Below are 19,148 nucleotides of genomic sequence, written 5' to 3' on the forward strand. Positions count from 1 at the left end.
CTGCATATTTGAAAGAAGGTTTGACCAGCAAATTCTTTTTTCCAGCAAAGACTTTTTCCAGTGATAAGTGTCCCAAGAGGACCACTTTTCTCTAACTAGCCTTTTTTCAAAATTAAAAGTATTAAAAGATAAATGGGAATGTATTAATGGCAAAAAGACCTCTTTTGTAATTGTGCACATTTACTGTAAGACACTTTTCATAATACCTTCTTAAAAGCCTATGCTATTCATATTCAAACACATTTCAGGAAAAAAAAAATCAATTGTGTATGTTTCTGAACAATCCGTACAAAATCTGGCCATGCAGATTTTGCAATCCCATATTTGTTCTCCATGATAGTGTGAAACCGTCCCAGTTTGAAGGATTTTATTGTCACAACCAATGCTAAAGAAGGCACTACCTCTGTTCAGCTTTTTGTGTTCTGTAGCACTGTCGTAACTTTTCTCAGATTGTAACAAAAGAATGTAAATTCATTACAGAACTGATCATCATCATTCAACCTTGGGAGATTTGAGATCCAAATAAAGGGTCACAAAAGCTAACATCCAGTAACATTTGTTCACTAGTGCTCGTAGCATTTCATTCACCGAAGTCTCCTCTATTATGTCACAGCACTATCCAAGGACACTAGTTTTATTCAAGCATCCAAAACAAAGAGTTCCTATTTCTACCAGGTTTTGATGGTAGAAAATGTTGATTTTTTTTTTTATTTTTTTTTTTTAATTTTTTAAAATCTTGATAGCATGCCTGGATGATCAGAAGCAACTGAAAATGAAAGATGATTTCTTTAAAAGTCTGTTCATCCTTTGGTTACCTGCCAAATCACATTTAAGTCCTGAGGATTCAGTGTCACCCAAATTTGCTATGTATCAAACATGTTGCAAGTCATCTATGTTTCTACATTTTGTATTCTATACAACTTGCACCTTCATTTTCCCAGCAGTGTCTGCAGCTCTGGACAGAGATACCTGTAGATTCACCAGCAGGATCATGTAATGAAAATTCAGGTTCTTGCACTGTGACCCTACTGAAATCCTCCTTGGGTGGCCCCATCTGGCTGGCCCAGGAGGGGTAGGAAGCACAAAACAGTCTGCCCACTACTCCCTGCTTCCTTTTTTTTTGCTGATTGCTTGTCTCTAACAAAAATAATGATGTAAGCCAATACAAGCACTTTGCAGATCTATTCCTCTGAGTTACCGATAGTAATCTGATAAGCTTTAGATCCAGACGTAAGACAACTGCCGCAGTCTTTCAGGGAATGCTCGTACCCACATACATAACACAGAGAAGAAAGCCAATGCAGAATCAGTGATCGCCATTCAATCACCAGAAAAATCATGTTTTCAAATCGTAAAAACTCCAAGCTAATCAACTTATAGAAAGTTTTACATAAATTGGTAGCTGAGTAGGAACAAATGACCCAAAGCAGTGCTCCCACTTATGCTAATAGAGGCAAAAACCTCTTTACATATCCCATCTGGAAGCACATTATCAACACAAACATAATGCCCAGTTAATCTGCAGTTATACAACTGCAGTATACGCTGCCTGTTGTTCAATTAGGGGCGCATAAACTGTGCTGGAATTGGAAAGCCATTGTATACACTGAGTCAGAGGGAAAAAGCACAAAGTTCCATAAGAAACTGAGTGTCCATATTACACAGAATACCATACACAGAATAACTTCTGAACCTCTGCAGACAATATACAGGTAAAGACAACTAGAAGGTACAACCTCAACCATCAAATTTAGTCAAGCATGATATAAACCACAATGTAATAGAAATTTAATTCAGAAAGGCCACATTCATGCACCCCCACAGACTACTGTAGTACTGTATAAATACTTAAGACCTTTTCTGGAAAGGACAAAAAGTGCCAAAAAGCATCCTGTGCTACAGGCAGAAAGCAAGAATAATTATGGTCATCGGCAATGTTTTTGGTCACAGAAGAGAGAAATGTGGTACTGAATGAGTGTGCACACATTGAAAAAAGCAATGCATTGCCATTCTGTATTACAAAGATCAGAACTGAACAGATTTCTTTTTTTTACAGTAACAAGTTTTTAAAGTTTTTTAAACAGTATAAAACAAAATCAATCATATTAAGACCCTGTCTTGACATATTTTATCGTGTCTAAATTGATACTAAAATTTGCAACAATATATGTATAATTTTAAGACATTAAGGAAACCTGAACAAGACATCTCTACCATCCCTTCTGCCTGAACCAGTGAAAGTCAGACACATCCAATAGTACATCATGTGTTTCAATACTGAATGATACCGACACTCAGTTACAGCATATACTTCGAGCTCTGAATAACAGATGAAAAGTTTTCTTTTCTTCCTGTAAAGAGATAAGGAGACTGGGGGAGGAATGTCACAAGTAGCAGGGCAATTTAATTTTAACTACGATCCTTTCTTTTTCAAGTTCTGCTTTTAAGTTCTCCCAACACCTTTTGTTTTAATACACAGCTGCTCTAAATTCGGGGTATGTGTAGCAGTTTCTCTAGAAAAACATGATTGAAAAAGGGGAGGAGCCAGTCAGGCAGACATGTCAGGCAGACAAGAATTTGTGCCAGAATACTATAATTTGAATGATTTACATAAAACTCTTATTAGATTGTCAATAAGAATGAGATTTATAACAATTCTTACCATGACAATGCTTAACTTTTATAGAAAGACAGGGTTTTTTTAAAGATGAGTGCAGAAAGTTAATGCATCACCTTAAAATGTGAGTTGCTTTTAAGTATTTTAACTCTATTGAATGGCTTATTGATAATACTTCTCTTTCAGAATGCTTAATAAATAGCCAGTACCATCTAATAAAGCTTTTGAAAGTTTTTGAGGGGCTCTTTACTCTTCTAAAGATACCCAAAACCCACTTAAAGGTCTATAACAGAATGATAAATCTATTATAGAAAACTACATTTTAAAAGGTTAAAATTAATGACAATTTAAAGTCAATTGCATAATAAAATCATTACACAAGTATAAAGCAATATAAGTAATCTAAAAATAAATAACATTTTAGATGAATATCAGAAAACAGTCTGACAACTGACTTATACAGAACACCACATTAATCAAAATTAGCTAATGTATTTTATTCTTTCAAATGGAAGACACAAAATAGTATGCCATATTTATTATTCAATTATGAATACTGTTTTTAAAAGAATATAGACAAGGAATCCATGAAAAAAAAAATAATGATATGAGACTGTGATACAGGGAAACAAGTTGCACAGCCAAGGGAAAAATTAAAATAATCTAAGTCATAACTTTTATGTATATGATTTAGCCACCTCAAAAAGATACACTTAGATCATACTCCTTGTTTTGCTTGTTATTGATGTGGCTGCTTTAATAAAAAGCAAAAATGCTACCTCTTACTGCATAAACAGATCTATCAGCCCTGATCTGGAGTATCCATATTCTGCCCCTCCAACACTGTGATGTTATTAGGACAAAAAATCTTATGTTAACCAGAGAAAAAACAATTGCAGAGGGGTGAGGTGGAAGGGGAGGTTAAAGACAGAAGGAGAAAGACATGTGGTACTGAAGAGAACACTTGCAAGTTTACCAATTCCTCATTCCTGTTGCCACAAAAGAAATTAGAATAATTTCTAGACTAGGTTTATGTTGGGTTTTGTGGGAGAACAGTGCCAGTTGCTGCTATACCCTACTAAAAGTAATCATGCTTTTTGTTCATTGATATGAATAAAGACCATATTTTGACCATTGTCATATCTTTAATGCATGGATTTTCTTTTCATTTATTGTATCTTTCAGAAACACCTCTGTAAGAACTTGAATTGCAATTACATAGCAATGCATACAATGCACATACTAGAATACCACATTCACCAAGAACAGCAAGCTCCTGTTTCCATAGAATTGTCCAACAACAAAATCAGAAGTGCTTCCTCTTCAACAATTCGTTTTTGTTTCTCCATGCTAGAAATGAACGTTTAAGACACTGAAAACCAAACCGCAATGCTAAATTTGTAGTGTTCCAGCTGCTACTTAGATTTGCAGTTCAGCTGAATGATATATTAAGCAACTGTTTATAACAGGCCTGTACTTTACAGCGCCATTCAAACAGAAAGTATACATCTCTCTAAACTACCACTATATTAACCAGGTTCTTTGCAACTACATGCATATTAATTACACAATACTTATTTTCAACATCATAAATAATAATGACAAACTTCCTCTAATGTTACATTTATTTCAATCTCCTAGAATTTTGTGGTATTCTAAGGTATTATAAATAATCTTATTCTCCACAGCTTTAGAGGTCATTTTTATCTTTTCATTAATTCCTTCTTTTGGTTAATTTCTACCAGGCTACTAACACTGGACATCAAGATAGTTCATCAAACAGTCCCAAACTAACAGTGTTGGATCTGTCAACCAGCTACCTAGCTCACACAGATTAGAGGATTTTATTGCCATTGGTTAGGGAATCACTTTCATTAGCTTCGATCTTAGCATTACTTAACAGAACTCTTCAAAGAAAGCAACTCATCAATGTCAGTGGAGTGAACTCCCTAGAAAAACAACTAATTAAGCAGGGGTGGGTATTTCACTATTTGTATTGGTTCTGGACCTCTTCAGACAAATGTTAAAGTGAAACATGGACATTTGGAAAGTTGAGAAACAAAGGCTCTTTTTGATCAGTTTGCCAGAGAGAAGAATCAAGAATAAAACATTCCCACTACAACTACTATATTTATATTGCCGGACAGAGAAAATTAAAAAATCCACCACAACTTCACTTCTAGTACCATTAATTTCCAAGATTATCCACACTATTCTAGCTGCTTTTCAAACACAGAAAGAATGAATTGATTAAAAAGCCCAGAACCTAACAATAAACTATCATAATCGGGGGAATAGGAGATGCAAAACATGATGAACCTAAATGTCTAGGTGGAACACTGTGCATGTTGTGCAAATAATATCAATTTTTACTAGCATTTCTTGTTTCTCTACTGTTGTTGCTTCTAGTGCTGTTTAACAAAATCACAAGGAAGCAGTAGGAACTGATGAAATAACTTCTCTATGGACAGTAGGCTCAATTTTATTCTTTTTCTAGACAACCATCCAAGCTTATTAAAATAGCTGCCTTCTAGTTGACATTATTTTCCTTTGGGTTAGTTTCCACATCTAATTATTTATTAGTATATAGAGAATAGAGCAATGTGATTCTTAAACTCAGAATCACTTTCAGGACCTGCATCTTTTTGTAAATGCTCACGTTCTCTCACCTCTTAGTGAGAATCTTTTCTAAGACTTTTTAGCACATTCTGATTTTAACAGGGTTAGACATTCTACATTTCTAATTGTTAATATTTTGCATGATTCACCTCTTTTCTGGCTACACTGTCCGATCTCACTTTTATGCTGCCTTAGTGAGTTATTTGGCCACTTCTCAAGGTAACATTGATGTCATCATGAACACCTTCCAAGAATTGACCAAAATTACTCTGCTGTCCTCAATCATACTTGTACTACAAATAAAATATAATGACATGTCTGAAAAGTAATTTTAGATGTCAATCATAAAGTCAAGTTTTTCATAAATGCACAGCCAAACCTTTAACTTCCATTTCTGCATTTTAGTAGTCTGAAGAACAGATCTGATAATATGTTACTGAAGATAACAGAAGTTGAAAACCCAACTTCAGAACTTGTTTACTTGCTTAAATACAGAACTCCAACAGAATAAAAACATATATTCTAGAAATTGAACGTTATAATTACTGGAAGGTTACAACTACATGGAAGTTATAATTACTGGAGACACTTCTAAAACCATACTGATTTTAACAATCACACCTGTAGGCCCACAAGACCATAACTGAGACCAAAATATTCCAACCTGGACATTAGAAAATAACCAGACTTCTGTTTACAGGAAATTAACTATATTTCTAGGTCCCCGATATGTAAAATGTTACAGAATACTCACACTGAAGAAGAAAAGGAAAAAAATCAAAATAGCTCACAATCTATGGGAAAAGTAAGTCCAAAACATAAAAATAGCTTTATTTGCTGTTGGCTCAGTCTCTGTTCATGAACAAATTAAAGCATTAAGCAGCTAAAACCAGCTGTGGCTACAATATTAAATCCAACTAAGGACAAGAGCAAAAATGGAAGAAAAAAGGGAAGGGATTGTGAAAAAAATAATTGCCACTTTTTTTTTTTAAACAGGAAGATCTGACAAAGCAGAACAAGGAATGTTTAAAAAAACCCCTGCATATCTTCTAATTAACAAAAAGGAGCAAAAGTAACAAAAAAATTCTTCCAAACTTGAAAGAGTACTCCAGCAACCAAATACTACTATTAAAATATCAGCTTAACACAAAATCAATAAACTCTTACAATCCACTTAAAACAGTCAGTTCAATACTGCTAAATTATTTTCTACCTATTTATTGTACTAGATTATTGTGGTGAGTAGAATGAAGAAAGAAGCTGCTATCAGGAAGAAAATTCATTACATTACCATTAGCTTTTCATGTTCTACTATACAATTTCTACCTTTGTTAACCTAACTGAAACTAGAAAGCAATGAAGCAGAGATACTGGGGAAAAGGGTAATCTGTTTAAACTATTTTTGAGGGGTGGTTGATGGCAGGACCTTGCTGAAACACCCTAAAGAATCTCAGATCACCAGAATGGTAGAATGATTATTACTTGTATTATCCTAATGTTACAGAAACCAGAGATCTTGTCAAGCTGGACAGCATACGAACGAAGAAAAACAACTGCGCTGGAAATATTATTTCACTAGATCAATAATACAATTTCCTGGTTGGATTCTGGCATTCTTGTATCACTAGGAATGCATCTACACGGTGATGAGCAACTCTGCTGAAGCACTGCTCAGAGGCCAGTACAGTTTAAGTGCAGAACTGAATGAAGCAGCCTGGTGGGTTTTTAGGTTTTTTTTTTTCTGGTATGATGATCCCCATCTACCTAATGCAGAAAAAGTGCCTTCAGAACCCAGGAAACACACACAACTTTGGTTCAAAGCTCATAGCATGTGAGAACTCAGATCAGTATTTTTGACAACAGCTAGTTGATTCTCCCAAAACAGGTATTGGTGTAGGACAACAAATAGTGGTATAGCTTTGTATAGGTAATACACTAGAGCTTCCAAAAAGCCTTCAGAAGAGCATGCTGGACTCAGCTTATTGCTTTCAGGAGCTTTTTTGTTACTGTAATGGGGAAGAAGAGTTCAAATGACAGAAAGCCAAACCAAGAGGCAATATACTAGGAAAATTAGAAGTTTCAACGTTCAATGGCTGAGAACACTGAATGACCAGTCTGTCTTGCTGACGCAAACTGAAAGCCAGAGGTCTGATAAAAAGGTGGGATTTTAGTAATGGTTTCTGCAACTAAGTTGCATCACCACCCATTTCATGTTTGTGATGCGCATTTTGTTATACCCTGTGCAGAGATGAAGTTAAACTGTTTCCACATAACCTACTAATTACCCTGTATTTAACTGACAGCATATTCAAAGCCTTAAGTAAAACAGGATCAGGAAAGTAAAACTAAACAGGATAGCAAAATGGAAAGGAAACAGCAGTACAAGACAGACGTATACATCACAAAGTGGAAATGCAGCCAAAATGAATAGGAAAAAAAAAAATTAATTCTAACTGAAAAAAGTGTAAGAAAATAATTTAAGAATCCCTGTTGAAATAGGAGAGGAACAAAAGAGTATCCAGCCTAGAAAGAGGTATTTTGAGAGAAAACAATTAAAGAAAGCATAGAAGATAAAGGAAATTATTTAAAAAATTATTTAGTATTGCTGATCTAAATGAGATAGTTTTCTCTTTTCCCTAATAAATATGACAAAAATAGTACTGACAAAGACAAATAACTTTGTAGATGGAGATGGTAATGCACTTAACCAAAGCAATCACTGGAATAAAATGGCATGTATATAACTATTTATGTACATCCTTAAGCTCCAGGAACTTAAGAGTAAGTGTCTGAACTTGCAATAAACTTGCAGGCACACAATGAAGTATTAGCACAAGTTCCTACTTGTGAAAGAAATAAAAGTTGCATGTGTCTTTTAAATAGGCATTTTTAATTGACCAATGAACCTTACTATAGACAGGAGTTTGTCACTTACAATTATAATAATGCAGATGAATACATCATGTGATGGAATAAGATAAAAAAATCCTCTAATATAATGTCAGTCTTCAAAAATGACAACCCAATGGAAGATAAAAGGACAGGAAGTCAAGAGGAGGATGATGTAATATATTAGAACTTTCAAATTGTGATCAAAGTCCTACAAAAGAAATAGTTGAGAAAGCTGAGAAGTATGAGAAAAACGGGTGATTTCCTCTACCTGTATTTCCTATACCTGTATTTTAAGATGGCAACAAGTCCCTAGAGATTCCATCTGAAAAATATTTTAATGTGGTAGACAGCACATTACTGAGGTACACACAACTGAGGTACTTTCCTGATACGTAATTATTCAAATTAGTCAGGAATAAGAACAGGTAAGACTGGATACATTTCAGGAGAACTGATGAATGAAGCAGGATTTAAGAAAAACATCAAATGGCAGAAACTAAGCAGAGATCATTTGAACTAGGTATATCCTCTTGTAATTTAAGTAGGAGCTCCGAGATCATTGCATACAACCCAGTTACAAGCTTTTGATTTCTTATATACAGTAATGTAAGAGATAGAACAATAAACAATTCTGCAAATACTATTGAGTTGTTATATGGTTCAATATAGATCCATTACATGTACATTTGGAAGACCACGTGCTGTTCTGTTGCATTATCTCACAAAAGATGCAGTAGTAACTGAAGGACAAACAGATCTAAATGATATGAATCTTCTCTGAAAGTATGACGTGAATTTAAATAAAAAGTAAGTACAGATTTTGTATAACATTTAGAATCAAGATATAATTAAAGGATAAAAACCAAGGAACAATATGAAAGAAGGAAAGATGGTAATTCCATTTTTATCTCCCAAATGGCAAAACAAAACAAAACCCCAAACAAACCCATGAAACTGCCTTCTGTATGTTATTGTCAGATACGCAGGTGGATTCACTGAGCAAAAAACCCAGAAAGTTAACCAATTTTCACAGTAAATATATAGTCAGAGATTGTATACTTTATACTCAAGTACCAAAATGTATTATGATAAGAGAGTAATGGAGTGAGGTTGAGTATGTCCGAAAATGGATAGTTAGAAAAGAAAAAAAAATAAGATTTGTAGAGTAACACTCAGGCATTACACAAAAGAAATTCTAGTGCGTTCAGAGAATTTTGGCACTGGAAGGAAAATTATAATCCTCCTATGTAAAGCAGAACATTTCTCTACCTCTTCCACTGAAGTTAGTTCTACATTTTTTTCAAGCTGATACAGATCATTTAGGACAGTGATGCTTCAGGCTCAATACTAACACAAACAGATTTCGTGGTAAGGGTCTGCATCTCCAGAAGGTCATCCAGAAACTGGAATGTGTTGAGTAAACAGAGGATTACTTGTAGTTTAAAAGTGTTTTTGAGTTTTATATCTATTATCCAACTAATATTAGGAGAAACTTAGGCAACTAATGATCTTCCTGTAATATTGTCATTTTAAAGATGCTAACAAATGCAAACAAACAGATTCACAATTAACATGTTTGAGGTTTTGGTTTTACTTACATATCTTTGTGATCCATCATATTCACACCTCTCAATTTTTCCCAAGCTGCCATCTGAAAAGTAAAGTTTCTCCGCCCTATGATCAATGGTAAGTCCATTTGGTGTCAGAATATCTGTACTAATGATAACCTGTGCATTTTTGCCTGAGAGGGTAGATCTCATGATGCTTGGGAGCTGCTCATTCCAGTTAGTCCAAAACATTAAGCTGTATTAAAATCAAAATAACAAACAAAACCATAAGATACATTTTATAATTTAATTCTCTATGAAATGCGCAACAGAAAAAACATATGCCCTCATAGACAATTATGAATGGCATCTATAAGTAATTGTGATAATCAATGGTAAATAAGAAAATGTAATAGCCAACATCCTTTAAGTTATAGCAGTTTCTTAGTTCATTAACTTGTATACGAGTACAGATATTTTTTCTCTTCGCAAGTCTGTTCAATTCTGATCATGTCTCTATACTAATATATCATTACAGAGAGATATAAGCTGTGCAATGATATAAACTTAATTCTGCTAATGTGTATATTAGTAATTTCTAACAGTGAAATTAATCTGCAGCTTTACCCATATTAGAACTGTGATAGAGACAAAAGGACTGGTAAGCAGAAGGATGATAATGGGAAATCAAGTGACCTTAATATGCTCTACAGGAGGCTCCGCCAGCCCCTTGCTATTGTTAAACAATGGTGGACAAAATGTTATGGAATGAGCTGTGGATGTAATTTATACACTGCTTAGAACCTGCCCATCCTCTCACTGCAATCTCCATCAGTATTTAGTTGGTTTATTTATGATACCTGGATAAATCATATTTCACAATACAGCATAAACTCTTAATTTGCATAAACTGCACGTGAAGTCACTCATGGAAATAACGTCGACTACCCACGCAACATTGTACGTTCAGCTATCACAAGTTAAAAATAGAACTTATTAAGGCAGAAATGTAGCCTGGCCTCCCCAAAGGGAAGACAGTTACAAGAAGCAGAAAAAGCAGGTTGGCTTTCTTCCAGAATTAACAGAGAAGATTAAAGTAACTCAGGTTTGTAAGACACTTATTAGCAAGAGGCTGAAGTAGAAATATAAATCCTCCTCTTATCGTACTAGGAAACAAAGTCTTCTTGAGAGTGGCAGGAAGGGAGCTAAATTAGACTTCTTACCAGGATGTTGTCCACAAGCACCGTAAATGTACATCTCTCGTTATATAATTTTATACAACACTGATTTTTGTGATAAACACATGGGCCTATCAATTTGCCACACAAGAAACTCAGATTCCTTTTTGTAAATGCTTAAATTAATTTTGTTTTTATTTAAGCAAAGAGAGTAACGTCTGACAAAAGCAAGCAGTAAAATGATCACTCTTGACAATTTGCATTTAGCTCGCTTTTCTTAAAACCAGCTTGGATTTTTTAACATTCCATGAAATTGTAATGATTATTTGATCTGAAACATAAAAACATATAAAATGTTGTATCTTAATTTTGCAATTGCTTAAAAAAAATTAATACTAACTTTTGTCTCCTAAACAAAGAAATCTACTTAATCTTCATAGGGCTCAGCAGTATTAGTTGACTCTGAAATAAAGAAGTACTGCTGTGTCCTTGACATTAGGCAAAAATTAAAAACTAGTAAGAAAGATATAATACATACTTTTGACATTCGTCTAGAGCTAACACGTGTGGATGATCATCTTCAGACATTGTTATTACTGCTTCCCGGTTGAAAGCTCCTCGACGTCTCTGGTCAACAGTGTGTCTCGTGATTGAGGATGTGGTTGAACTGGTCCAATAGAGAGTGTCCCAAGCTCTATGGTAAGCAAGTCCCTCCACTGACCCAACATCTGGAAGACATGGTTACAGACAGAGCAAATAAAACTCCTGCTAACAAGATGTTTGTTTCTCTTTTTCCTCAAAGTCGATCCTGCAGAATCACAGAGTTCAGCTATTTCAGCCTATTGACTCTGTCAATTCTTTTCTCGTTCCACCTGTTTATTTCTTTATTGGAATCAAAGTCTTCTTATTTTTTCATAACTTTTAATTAAAAAAAAAACATAGAGAGCAAGATCACTATTAATATCCCTGTACTATATTTGTCAATTCTAACGCTCATTAAATTAATATTTTTACTACAGCATCCCCAGATAATATATTAGAAATAATAAGCATTTATTCAAGACAGCAATAATTTAGTCACAACTTCAAACATCACTTAAGCCAAGTCTTGGGCATGTTTTCGCTAATTGCTTGTCTTAGCACTATCTTTCGATGTGTTTTCTAACACAGATACACATTACATTAATAGGGATCAAAGTGTCCTGTTGTTATTAACTGTCTAGGCTTTTTTTAAACACCTGAAAAATACTGAAAAGAACCCAACTCTGAAGGTCTCCACATCAATACATCGTTTTAATAAGCCACAATGCCACACTTTTTCATTCTACCTAAAAAGTGTGAGCTAGAAACAAAAGCAGATATTAATAAGCAGCTAAAGCATATATTTAATGTCCAGAAAAGATAAATTGTATCTGATTCCAATATATAAAAGTGACAGACTGTGAGAAACGGGAGTAATGATTTCTTACCATTACTTTCGCATTACTACAGAAATGTACGTTCATTACTTCACTTATTATTTTGTTAGAAACAAGTAATTTTAGACCAGAAGGTTCATGCAGCTTATTAATGAGCTACAGAAGGCAAAAATCTAGAAATATGATAAGGATTACATTACGCTGGTTATTACAATTTACATTCAGCTTGCTGGAAGATGTAATTTTTACCATGCAATTCATATACACAGAACAGAAAGTCCCAAAGTTAAGTTTGATCACACTGAAAGTGCTAACACTAAATCAAAACTACGAGGCGAATAAATCAAAACTGTGAAACAAATAATTATTTATCAGGTTTTTACATTTCTCTTTCTAAAGCATTTGGAGATCTTCTGACTACATTTTCATTATCTGTAGAGATGTCACAGTGACCTGTCTTAAAGAAGAAAGAATAGAAAAAAAAAATTAGATGACAGTCCTTAACGGGAGGTGAATATATGTAAAAAAGGTTTTCCTACTTTTGAAGGAGAATTTATGAAAAAAAGATATCTTCAGCTCACTTACAAGTAACTCAAAAAAGTGACTGAGTTTAACTTTAAAAATGGCATTGAAGGTGACTTGAAAATTACAAAAAACTCTGCTGAGCATTGCAAAGATGACCCTTTTGGTAAGAATTCTGGTTTTCAAAAGGATGAATGGGTTACACGTATTCTTTCTTCAAATGCAATATTTAGTTTCCTTATTAATTTATTTTGAATTTTAAGCATCAAAACCATATTGAGATACAGCAAAGGTTTTATTTCTTGTTTCAGAAATCACCAACTGAAATCAGAGATAATCAGTTCTTTCAAACATCGTTGACAGAGATGTGCAAACACCTACTGAAGTATTTTAAAACCAGTTAGAACGTGCCTGAACACAGGCTTATTATCAACTATGGTTTATGCAGCTTCTGGGTATGTCTCTCTATACTGTGAACTGAGAAAGCCAGTTGCTTCATTCTTGGGTCTTGCACCCCCGAGCACCCACACCACACGCATGTTATTTTATACCAGGGCAACCTTCTGGGATGAAACAACTAATTCCTTCTGAGATGTAACCCATGCATTCTTCTGGCAAAAAGTTGCTACTCATTCTGAAAAAAACCTCTTTGGTGAGTATAAACAAGACCGCATCAGGTTTTGTTCCTTTTGCCTACAGAGACCTCCCAACCACTGAAATGTCAACACCTCAAACACAACTTTCTCAAAGCATGCTTCAGGATATGCAAAAAATATCCCTGACATTATAACGTCAAAATATCACCCTTAGGACTGACATACAGCCAGCACACAATTTTAGTCAGCATGAGCCAGAAGAAATCCTAAAAATAATGATAGTTTCTCAGAGCCAGAGAAACACAACACAGGATTCAAAGGAAACTTGGACTGCCCAAATCATCCTAGAGGCACCAGACCAAGCACTGCATACGTGAACCGCTCTGCTCCCTGCTCTGGGCCTAGGGATCACTCCCAGGGGTAGAAGTCTGTACAGTTTAGATACGGGCTCTGATATACTTCTTCGTTACTTCTTGCAAATGTTCCCCTAACTGTGAAATTGAAAGAAAACTTAGTAAGTGTGATAAATGTTAAAATAAAGAGCCAGGAACACAATTCTAACTTAATCTACTAATTTCCATTAAAATTATATGCTGAATCCCGATTTACCACTATTTACAATTCTCTAAACTAAAAACGACACTCTTAGATATAATTTGGACAACACTTTCAGATACATGGTTTAACTCTTAAGGTTTCCCTGTGTGGAGTCATGAGTTGGTCTTGATCCTCGTGGGTCCCTTCCAACTCGGAATATGCTGTGATTCTATTAAAAAATGACAGAAGATGTATTGACATTTTCTGACCAATTCTGCACTTTGTTTGTAATGAACAAACCACCACAGCATTTATTGCACTATTTTTACCTTTCATATCTGTGAACGTCAAGTGTTTCTTCTTCTGTATTATGGAAGTTTTTAGAAAAATGAAATCAAATCCTTGCCTTGTGGTTAAAGACATAGCCCTTAGGAGGCAAGGATTTAACTAAGATCATGCTCTTCATTTGAAAGATGACTATCAGAAAAAAAAAAAAAAAAAAAAAAAAATTCCCCCATGTAACCTCTTGAATTTCTCTCAACTTTAGCTTTGTTTCTTGTCTGAATCTGTCAGGAAATTGGAAAGCAAACTGTTTATACAACATAGTCTAAAACTCTCCTGTAGTAGACAAAAGATGATGTTGTTCCTGCCACAGCTAGATGTGATGAACTAAAACACAACTAGAATGACTGAAGTGCTCTTCAAGTACAAGATGTGTACGTTTACTTGTAATTTCTATATTTAAGAGAACAACTCCATTTTTCTACAAGTATCAGAAAGTACAGCTTCACATTCTTAAACTGGACCAACACATCTTACTGCAACTCCAAATTAAGGTCTATAAATGGTGACAGAAGAAGGTTCAATTCAACATTACTATTTATAAAATGGTAATTCCTAAATTTTTAGAAAAAAGAGTCATGGAAGGTTACGCCATATACGGAGACAAGCAAACATTTAGCATACAGATGAAAAATGCATCCACCTCTTGTTTTAATAAAATATCTAAAATGTGCAGTTTTGAAAAACCTTGCCATATATACACATGTTCTGAGTGGAGCAGAACTAAAACAAAGCAATCAATAAAACATTTTATTTAAAAGAGAACAGCAGCAACAACTTTAAAAGAAAATAAAGAAGCTAAGATTAAAAAAAAAACCCCAAAATCTCTGTCTTAATGGGAATTTCCATGATTAAGACTGTGACTGAAAAGGAAAAAAAAAAAAAAAAAAAAAAATCTGAGAATAACTGAGCAACAGAATCAGGCTGTGAAAGCTGCCTGAAATCAAATATTTGATATCCAATTAAGGAAATGTTGTAGCACAAGTCAAACTTCAGAAACTGCTTGATGTATATATATATATGCTTTTTAAAGAAGAGAGGGCTCCTTATTAGATGATCACATCTTCGAGCAAATTAAATCTGAAACTATCAAATGGTTCAGGTGCCAAGCCTGTGGATGATAATGGTTTCATAAAGACCACAAATACAAAAATTCAGAGTAAAAAATATGCTTTTCTTTAAAAAACAAACAAACATTCAGAGAAATTGCCTTCATGTAAGACAATAAAAAAACCACTAATTAAATATAAAACTGTCTGCCACAAACACATACCAAGTGCATTTGCTTAGATCCACCAAAAGTATAAGTTCTGAAGGATTTATACCAAGCACTCTTCTTTATTTGCCAATAAAACTTTTAGTTTTATCACGTTCCTTACTTACGGAATTGAGAACTCCACCAATACAGAAGTGAATCATTTAATACTTTTAGAAATCTGTAGGTAAGGTGGTTTTAAAGTCAATGGCATAATGTGCTAAAGCGATCCACGATTTAGATAAATTCTTACAACGGAAAATACAACTTTGTTCTTATTAGCATGTAGCATAAACTGGATGAAGTATCATCAGTACACTACTCAGGTAAATCTTCAGTATAATAAGTTATCAGTGCTAATACAATATTTTTTGTTACTTTATACTGTTTCTAGGTTAAAGTACGCTTTTTGTTTTAAAGGTTAGTGAAGAATCCCAAAATTCATATAAATCCTTTTATCAATGATAAAACAGGTGCCAACTGAGGACAGAAATGGTCCTAGAAATGGTCCTCTACTGACTTTCGGGTGGTTCCTTAAAACTAAAAGCTTCTAGCAACTTCATATTGCCAAGACAGGATACTGGAGAAGCTTCCAAAGGAACTGCATTCTAGTTTTATATCATTACCGGTTTGCATTGATATTATTTTGTATTTACTTATTTCACACTTCCTTAAGGAACATTGTACAGCACTTTTTTTTTTTTTAAGTTAATTTATCATTAGATACTCAGTTTCTTTAAAATATATCAGAAATATGTACTCATCCTATCTCGTGCTACAGTTGGGGGATTCAGACCCAAAATCTACTGACAGGATGAAAATCAGCAATTTGTTTACTCTCAGCTTCATATTTTCACAGCATCATGTAATATTCTGAATTAGTAAAGCATAAAGAAACTGGAAATGAAAAGAAACACATTTGTTTCACTGACATATTGAATTAAAACACTGATGGCATTAGATGCCTACAGCACTGATTAAATTTATTCTAGCCATGAAGCAACAGTTTATGATTTTCACATGAATAGCATACTTAAATGAAAGGAACATTAATACAATATGATATTAATATACAAATACTCACATTATTCACCTGCCACTGACATTCTGAATTAAATCAGTAATGGGGTGTATAACTGATTAAATATCTACACAAGAGAATGCAACAGCTTATGATTTACAAAGGCAATGGTAGAGTGATCACATCATTACGTTGCCAAATGCTATCTATCACTTTTACTGAACTTAACGAAGATGGATTGCATCCCACAGATGAGATGCAGCCTATAAATATTGTCATGCTGATCTTCATCTGACTTTCCCAGGGAACAGACAAGCAACAAATCAATAACTGAAGAACTCAGATTAGAGCTCCCTCATTATTGCAAGCAGAAAATAAAAATACTAAAGGACATAAAGTTTAAATTATCAAATAGTTGTTGCCACTGACTTTTGGTAATGTGTATACTATTTCTCAGTTTCCTAGATTTTATCTCCTATCTTCTAGTTTTAAAATTCTCTAGGAAGTTTACAGTCAAAACTTTTCCAGTTGCACCAGTTCAATTACCTTTTTCCTTTAATTTCATATTTTTACTAACTCCTTTTCTTTAACAAAGTTGTAAAGCAAGAACAATGGTCAACATCATAATTTTTTTAATACTGAAAAGCCATCAGAGTAATAAAACTAAGCATAAACAGCACTTCAGTATCAGAACTTTGGAGAAGGCTTTAATTTTCAGTACTTAACATTAAACACCCACTCGATCTTTATTCATTCTCTGAATTGTCTTTCACAATTTACCTTTCAGGATACAGCCTGTCAATTGTTACACCAGACTGGTCACAGGAGATGATACTGCTTTCTGTCAATCTGTTTGTGTAAGATTACGGTGATAGATAACAGGTGGTCACCATTTGATCTGAGGGGAAAAGAATGCCTCACAAGCAATAAAGCACCTGAAGAAAAGGGTTTATGTTCACATACCTAACTGACTGCCCAATTAGAACTTTAAATAATATTTACCCTTCTACTTTGCTTTTCAAGTACCATAAAGCCAGAAGCTTTTTGCTAAATAAAACTTCTAAGACAATAATAAGTTGTAATTACAAAAAAGAAAAGCAAGATGAGTTCCATTTGTCTCAAAAAATTAGAGGGTGATGTAATTTCTTAACTGCTTCTGCCAGTCACATGTAAAACAAGGCCATCATATATTCTATCATAACAGAAATCTTAAATATCAAATATGGCATAAACAACTCTGAACTGTAATAACCAATTATTTCATTGTCCTTTATAGCCTAAGAATATTATTTTATTTTAGATCACATGTAAAGTTTGCTAAAATTATACCATAAGGTAGCAAACATCTGTATCATTTTTCTGTTTCTCCAAAATATAACCCCATGCTATATGATATTACACATTAAAGATTATTAAATGCAATAATGTAGTATAAACAAAGGCTTTGGGTTCTTCAAGGAAACAACTAGCTTAAGTTCAAGACACTATAAATATCTCCATGGATGTAACCTTATTATTCCTTCAAACTTACTGCAGTAGCCAGTACTGGAAAGAATGAACATTTATTGGGAATAATCTAAAGAATTTTAGAATCCAGAAAAAAATAACTCTTTGTTTTTGTAGAAAGTATAATACTGAAATCTCACATTTAATAAAACATTTGATGTCTTCCTAATGACAATTAAAAATTCAGTCTATGTGCAAATAAAAATGAAAATACAAATACTGGATAATTGCTCAAGAAACGCTTCTAATAAATTCAGCAAAAAGAAACTACCAGGTAAATATCTTTCTGGATTTATAACATTGCTTTAGTCTATGTCAATGAAGATATATAAAATCTTGGATGTAATTACTGTATCTGTGAAATAAGTACAGTATGAAAGACAGGCAGATACCTAAGTAGTAGGATATTTATAGTCCATCAGTGAACATACAAAGGTCTACACAAAACACCTGATAAGATTATTCAGAGCAGGAAACATCAGAATTTAGCATGAAAAAGACCATGAACTTAACCTGCAGTTGATGACTCTAATCATACTTATATGAACTAACCAGCCAAGTGAATAGTGTGTAACAGATGGATGATATTTCTGTGCAAGGAAGTGCATTAGATATTCATTCAATGTACCTGTGGTACAACATTGGTAAAGCCCCGTTTGGAGCCAGACAAGGCAGGTCTGCACCTTTGGGCAAAGCTGGACCCTTGAGAGCGGGTGACGTACCAACACTCTGTGAATACCTGCAAGCTCACCACTATCCATGGGGTTATAACTTATGGAGTGCCGTTGATGTAAATAGGACAGAGATACCAGAAGGAAAAGCTGATCCTGGAAGGATCAATCAGCAAGTTGTACAGTGTTTCTGGAACATTTTGTTTGGTTGGTTTTAATTTCATTATGGAGAGTGACAGAAATATGTTATTCACTCTTACAAACATTTTCAGTTCAGTTCAGGCAGAGGTCTGTAAAAGTTTCATGCCAAGAAACAGATAATAGTAGCATTACAAATTTTAGATTATTTGAATTTTTTTTTTTTTTTTTTTTTTTTTTTGGTCCCCTATCAGCACTTGTGGTTTTTCTACATTTTGCTATACAGTTT

General features: G+C 34.0%; 1 protein-coding gene across 8 annotated transcripts in view; it reads right to left on the minus strand.

Moving 5' to 3' along the window:
• Positions 1 to 19,148, minus strand: part of LRP1B (LDL receptor related protein 1B) — a 759,343-nt gene that overhangs the window by 154,427 nt on the left and 585,768 nt on the right. For all 8 annotated transcript variants that reach the window (XM_030018329.2, XM_030018325.2, XM_030018333.2 and 5 more), the window contains 2 exons: positions 11,392 to 11,581; positions 9,727 to 9,931 (listed from right to left, as the gene is read on the minus strand). In XM_030018329.2, coding sequence (XP_029874189.1) covers positions 9,727 to 9,931; positions 11,392 to 11,581 — 395 coding nt within the window. The remainder of the gene's footprint in view (positions 1 to 9,726; positions 9,932 to 11,391; positions 11,582 to 19,148) is intronic.

The sequence above is a fragment of the Aquila chrysaetos genome, chromosome 6 (genome assembly GCF_900496995.4).
Source record: "Aquila chrysaetos chrysaetos chromosome 6, bAquChr1.4, whole genome shotgun sequence".
Taxonomy (NCBI): Eukaryota; Metazoa; Chordata; class Aves; order Accipitriformes; family Accipitridae; genus Aquila; species Aquila chrysaetos.